The sequence below is a fragment of the Neophocaena asiaeorientalis genome, unplaced genomic scaffold (genome assembly GCF_003031525.2).
Source record: "Neophocaena asiaeorientalis asiaeorientalis breed wild unplaced genomic scaffold, Neophocaena_asiaeorientalis_V1.1 scaffold40, whole genome shotgun sequence".
NCBI classification, from domain to species: domain Eukaryota; kingdom Metazoa; phylum Chordata; class Mammalia; order Artiodactyla; family Phocoenidae; genus Neophocaena; species Neophocaena asiaeorientalis.
This window is the reverse complement of record NW_020185335.1, coordinates 9,517,867-9,524,309: the sequence shown is the minus strand read 5'-3', so window position 1 is coordinate 9,524,309 and position 6,443 is coordinate 9,517,867. Positions and strand designations below refer to the sequence as shown.

General features: G+C 50.3%; 1 protein-coding gene across 3 annotated transcripts in view; it reads right to left on the bottom strand.

Annotated features, from left to right (window-relative positions):
* PLCG2 (phospholipase C gamma 2) overlaps positions 1 to 6,443 on the bottom strand; it is a 139,140-nt gene that overhangs the window by 51,775 nt on the left and 80,922 nt on the right. For all 3 annotated transcript variants that reach the window (XM_024735622.1, XM_024735623.1, XM_024735624.1), the window contains exons 8-10: positions 6,095 to 6,167; positions 1,477 to 1,578; positions 534 to 652 (exon numbers count right to left, since the gene is read on the bottom strand). In XM_024735622.1, coding sequence (XP_024591390.1) covers positions 534 to 652; positions 1,477 to 1,578; positions 6,095 to 6,167 — 294 coding nt within the window. The remainder of the gene's footprint in view (positions 1 to 533; positions 653 to 1,476; positions 1,579 to 6,094; positions 6,168 to 6,443) is intronic.

Here is a 6,443-nt window from a genome sequence, read left to right as displayed (position 1 = left end):
CCCCCCCCCAGTTCCTCCTGCCCCTGGACCCTCACACATGCCGTTCCTCTGTCTGAACCCTCCTCCTCGCCTCACCACCTGTTCTTCTCTCACCAACTCCGGCTCATCGTGAAGACTCAAAGGAGGCCTTTTCCCCTCCAAGCTCATGAGGACGGGGTTGCTCCTGCCCTTTTCACTGCTGTATCCCCAGCACCCAGCAAGCACAGGGCCTGGCACAGGGCAAACTCTCAGTAACTATCAGTTCAGTGACTAATTCAATTGCTTTCCTTTTGACTACTAAGAATGAGATGCCCAAACAGTGCCAACCAGCTCTGTTGACTTGCTTCTTAGGGCCACAGAAAAAGGTTTATTATTGCAAAACCAACTGGGAAAGAGAGATGCATCCCCCCACCCTCCAGAAGCTTTCATATATTCCAATCTGAGCAGCGAGGGCCTGCCCACTGCCCACGCGCTTTGCCAGAGCAGTGCCCTTGAGCGCCCGCCGTATTGCCCTTCACCTGCCTGACCCGCTGCAGGCTTGCAGTGAAACTCACGTGTTATGTGATGAGGAGATCCAGTAATGAGACAAGGGGTTGTTCATGTCCTGCACATCCACCACGTCATACTTCTCATCCCAAATGCTGTTCTCCCGGGAAAACAGGTACGTGAGGAACTAGGAGAGTCACAAACACAAAGAGGGGACCATCACACTGAGGACAGGTGGTGCCGGGTTCTTTTGGGTCTGTGTCAACACGGGGAGATGGTACATGAATATTCAACAGATGGTCTCCAGACCTCAGTTACCCAAGTTTTCAGTGCAGAAAACTCAGACTGCAATAGGCTGTACCAACACACGTTTCATTGACCTATACAGTATTTACCTTTTTAGTGTGTATCTTCAAACATGTGAGGCTACAAGAGTTTATGCTGCCCATATATAAGTTCTAAGGAATAATAACATTACGAACATTTGTGAACCTACATGAGAGACAGAACATGCCAGTATCATAACATCTAAAAGGCAGGAAATTTCATATCCCAGTTCCTGACCCTTTAAAAAAAAAAGAAAAATCAGAAGATTGAGTGACAGTGGGTAACACTCTGTTTCCTGGGAACCACGGTACACGGGACTGGAGCTCCCCAGTTCCCCCTCACACAGGGCCAAAAGCACCCATTTCCACATCGTGCAAGAGCCCCAGAAACCTTGGAATTTCCTTGCTCTGCTTGTAATGGTTAGAGACTCCCTGGCAGCACACGCCCTCTAGTGACAAAAGCAAAGATCCCGCCCAGGCTACAGGATCAAATAGAGGAGGAGAAAAACCAAAGGCTGTGACGGTTCAGGGCCTGGAAGGAAAAAAAAAGAGTTCTGGACTAAGAGAGCCAGCCTCGGGGCATCTAACAGCAAAGCCCTCCGAGGGAAGAGACCCAGAAAATACACCTCGGAGGACAGACACCTGAATCACAAAGCCATGCCAACAGGACGAGGGGCCCACTTACCTCATCCACAAACAGGAAGGGCTCGGCAGTTTCTCTCATCGTGTCATCAATGAACTTTGTCATCCGCTCACGGACTTTGTTCAGATCCTGGGCCCAAAGCTCCTTAGAATGACAAAGAGAACAAGAAATCATCAGAAAGAGGAACTGCAAAATGCTTTGCCTCTCAGGATCCGGTTTCAGTCGAAGACCGAAACATGGACGTATTCTGCACGCACAGGCAATCGAGGCCTTACCCTGTGCATGGCCAGCATTCTCCCTAAAGGACCAGAGAGTAAACACCTTAGACTCTGGGCCCCAACCATTCACTTCTGCTACTGTCGTGCAAAAGGAGCCACAGACAACAGGCACACGAACAGCTGTGGCTGCGTTTGTAAATAAAACTTTATTTATAATAACAGGCAGTGGGCCAGATTTGGCCCCTGGGTGTAGTCTGCCGACTCCTGCTCTAGGCTAGTTCTTTATACGCGTTATCACAAGGAGGCGGGGAGCACAGTTACATCAGATCCCTGGGGTTACTCGCCTGGCTGATGCTGAGCAAGTTACACACCTTTTCTGTGCCTCCTCATCCAGCACATGGGAATAATGGTACCTACGCACAGAGGCTGTGACGGGCTGGATGAAATAAGGGTCTGTGCTTAAACAGCACCTGGTACACGGAAGGTGCTCAAATCACGGCGCTGTGTGAGCAATCGTCATCCTCCCATGACATCTCGTTTAGTCCAGAAAACTCTGCAGGTCACACACTGTCATCGTCATTTTACAGACAAGGAAACAGAAGCTCAGGACATCACATGATGGTCCCAACTTCACACAGCTGGTAAGTAGGAGAGCTGGGCTTCCAAATAACTGAACTTTGGAAAATGGACATGGAATCAGTCCAGATCAGTGAAGCAGTGTGCTGCTCAGACAACAGTAACGTCTGAAACGTACATGACCCGTTCAAAACCAGCTTCTGCACGGTCTCAGAACTTCGAAAGCCCTTTCGAAAAAGAATATGTCACATAAAGTAACTTTACTGTTTTCCTCCCCAAACCCTATAACCCCAAATATTCATAGACAAGAGGATGACACCTGACGACACCTGAGCCATAGATTCCACTTTGACTCATGTTTCTGGGTTCCAAGTATTCTAAAATCTCCATCTTTAAGAATCATAAAAGCAGATGTGCTACCCGACGTGTGCAGTTGGACGGGAAGGGTCAGATCAGGACATTTGAAACAAGGAAAAGCGTAAGGGCAGACGCAAATGAGGTAGGTGCAAATGAACAATAAGCCTTGCTGTTCATCCTTGCAAATCTACTTGGATAAAGGACACCCAAAAGCTGGGAGCTGGGGGAGCATCCAGTTCATTTGAATACAGCAGTGATGCAATCCTTGAATAGCAGAACATGAAACTCAAATTGTAGGATACTTAATGCAAATGCCTTGCCAGCCCTAGACGCCCCCAAAAGGCCAAAAGCTTCCTGCTTCCTTCTCCTAAAAAGCTTTCGCATAAAAAAACACGGGTAGTGGACTTCCCTGGTGGCGCAGTGGTTAAGAATCCGCCTGCCAATGCAGTGGACATGGGTTCGATCCCTGGTCCAGGAAGATGCCACACGCCGCAGAGCAACTAAGCCTGTGCGCCACAACTACTGAGCCTGTGCTCTAGAGCCCATGAGCCACAACTACTGAGCCTGCGTGCCACAACTACTGAGCCCAACTACTGAAGCCTGCACACTCTAGGGCCCGCGAGCTGCAACTACTGAACCCGCATGCTACAGCTACTGAAGCTCGCGCACCTAGAGCCCATGCTCCGCAACAAGAGAAGCCACCGCAATGAGAAGCCCATGCACTGTGTACCACAACTAGAGAGAAAAGCCCACGTGCAGTAACGAAGACCCAACGCAGCCAAATAAATTAATTACTTAGTTAATTAAACAAAAACAAAAAAATGGGAACTTAGCTGCTATAACCTGGAACTGCACTGGCTGTAAATAAGAAATCTTCTGCCTAAAGGAGTTTAAAATATGAATAGTCTGGGGGGGTGGGTAGAAAAATGTATCTACTTGGTGTGGGGTATTGAGTTGGGCAACTATCAATATAATAATGAAGATGATCAGAGTAGTGATGAGAGGAACAAGCACGGTGAGGCCGTCGGCACTGGGCAGGGGCAGCTCACCGGGTTCTGTCATGTGGTGGCTCATTGTGAACTCACATAAGCCCAGGCAGGACATATAATATTCTTCTCCAGTTATATAAATAAGAAAGCTGAGGCTTCAGTCATTAATTAAGTTGACCTAATGATGAGCCCAAGACCAATGCAGGCACAACAGTTCCGGGTCAGTCAGCGTCACCCATGGCTCCCAGGGCTGGACTGCGGCACATTTAACCAGCCCTCGAGTGGAAACTCAGATCAGTTCCAAGTTCTCACTTCTATTAAAAATGCTGCCATTATTTCTTTAGGATAAGTTCCTAGGAGAGCAATTATTTAATCAAAGTACATAAGCCTTTTTTCAAAGTTTTCATTTTCATTGTGTACTGCCAATGTGTCTTCTAAAAACCTGTACGAATTCGCACACCAAGTGCTACAGCGGTTATTCCACATATGAGCATCCACCACCCCCAACAAACGTCCTAGGTCACTGACTCTGCTCCATGCCCACATCCCACAGAGCGCTGGGAGCTGGGACATTCAGGGTCCACGAAACGGACGGCTCAGGGGCCCCATCCCTGGCAGCACATCTTGTTCCCATCACGCGCACCCACACACATGCTCATGGGCTGCCTGCGTCCTAACTCCCGGATGCGGGATCCTAACGCCCTGTACCTCGCTCCTGGCCCACAGCCCTGATCTCTGAGGGCAGCCCAGCCACGGGGCCGGTGTAGGGAAAGCCTGTGACCCTCCCCTGGAATAAAATTACTGAGCACGAGGTGGTGGATTCCAGGATATAAGACTACTTGTCTCTAGGAGTTTAACCGTTTAACTTCAACGGCTCTGTACAAAACTGAGTAATTCGGCGCAAGGAAGTGCACGGCGGAAAAGCAAACAGCCCGGGCCTCTGTCTCTGCTTCACTCTCCCGGCAGCACCGCACCGTGCGTGTAATTGTGCTCAGCAGAATTCACGGATCCCCCCTCGGTTCACCTGCCCTGGGTCGTAGTCTCAGGCGGGGCAAGGAAGCCTTCTCTTGGTCGCTGCCATTCACCCCACGTGGGGAAAGCGCGACACCCCAGAGCCCTTGGTCAGCGTTCATCACGCACCACGGCAGCTACCAGCTCTGCCCCTCGCGCAAGCGTGCATCTGTTTATGTTCCCTACAATCAATGACATCTGAACTGCCTGACGCTAGGAAATTCGTGTTCATTGTGAAAGGTGTAGCAGGGGTATTATGGCCGTGTTTTCTAAAAAAAAAAAAAAAAAAAAGTCCATTTCATAAGAGAGACATGTTGAAGTATTTTCAAATGGAACGATACACAGTCCGGGGTTTACTTTAGAATTTGCCAGCAAATAAATGAAGCAGGAAGGAAGGGAAGGGAGACACGTGGGTATGGAGACGGAGGATGGATGAAATTAAAGCGGCAAAATGTTCCTAACTTTGTAATCAGAGTGATGGGTACAGGGTGGCCTATGATGCCAGCCTGTCTACTTTTGTGTATGTTTGAGATGTTCTATAATACACAGTATTTTTTTAAAGTAAATGAACTGAATATTACTATGAAAAAGACTATATATGGTTATTATGAAAAAGAGTCTATTAAAAAAAAACTAAAGAGAATAAAAGTAAATGAAACTCCAGTGATATAAATAAAAATTTGAAATAGATGTATGACTACACAATATATGCGCACTCATACACACACACAAAGATCAAGGCCATCTTGTCTAATCCCCACAATTCTGAGAGGTAGGGTTCTCATCCCCACTTAAAGAGGAGGAAAGTGGGGCACAGAAAGGTCAAACCACCCGCCCAAGGTCACACAGCTAGTGAGCGGATGTCAGGTTTCTCTCACTCTAACCCAGTTTCTCAGCCGAGGCACTACTGACATGTGGGGTTGGGTAATTCCTTGTTGGGGGGCAGGGGGCTGACCTGTGCACCTCTGGTTATTGAGCAGCAACCCTGGCCTCTACCCACAAGATGCCAGTGGCAGCTCTGAGTTGAGTCTGCAGCCATTGCCCTGGGGCAGAACCGTCCCCTACAAAACCACTGCCCAACACAAACTCCGACTCAGCCACCAGCTCGGAGCCCACACGCAAACATTCCGGGAGACGCCCACATGTCATTTGTTTAAGGACAGCTGTGCCACCTTATCCCCCAGAGGACCCACAGGCTCATCCACCTGAGTCACACCCTCCACGAGTCGGGGAAGGCTTCCTGGGGAAGCGACACCAGAGGTGAGCTGAGAGGAGCAGGAGCCGGCAGGTGAGTACACCGTCCGCCCGCCCTGCGGTGTCCTCCTTCCCTTCCTCCAGCTGGGGCCTGGGAAAGGGGCTGATGAGAGGCCAATCTGATTCCAGAGTCTAAGCCCCCGAGGCGGCACTGAGCAGGGAGACGACACCTGTTTCATGACGGCAGGTGGTGAGAAGGTGAGCAACCTCTGGGGCAGCCCCACCCCAGAAGCCCCTGCCCTGCTGTCCTCTCACCTGCTGTTCATGTAAGAGAAACCGCTGGAAGTCGTGCAGGTGAACAGCGGAGGCATCCGGCCGGTCGGTGTTGCTGTCCTCGGGGAAAGGGAGGGTGTTGAGAGAGGGGCAGCCAACAGTCAGGAGGCGATCCCAGCCAGCAGGACGGCCACCCAGACACCCTGCCGAGTGCCCCCCGCAGGGCCTGGTGCAGGCTGGCCAACAGGAAGACGAAGGTGACCCAGACGACATGCCTGACCCAGGAGGATTCAGAGGGGCCCTGACACCAGAACCTGGGAGAACTGGGCCCTGGACTCTACACTCAGCTGCTCCCAGGTGGTCCAGGTGCAAGGCAGAAGGAAGGGGGAGG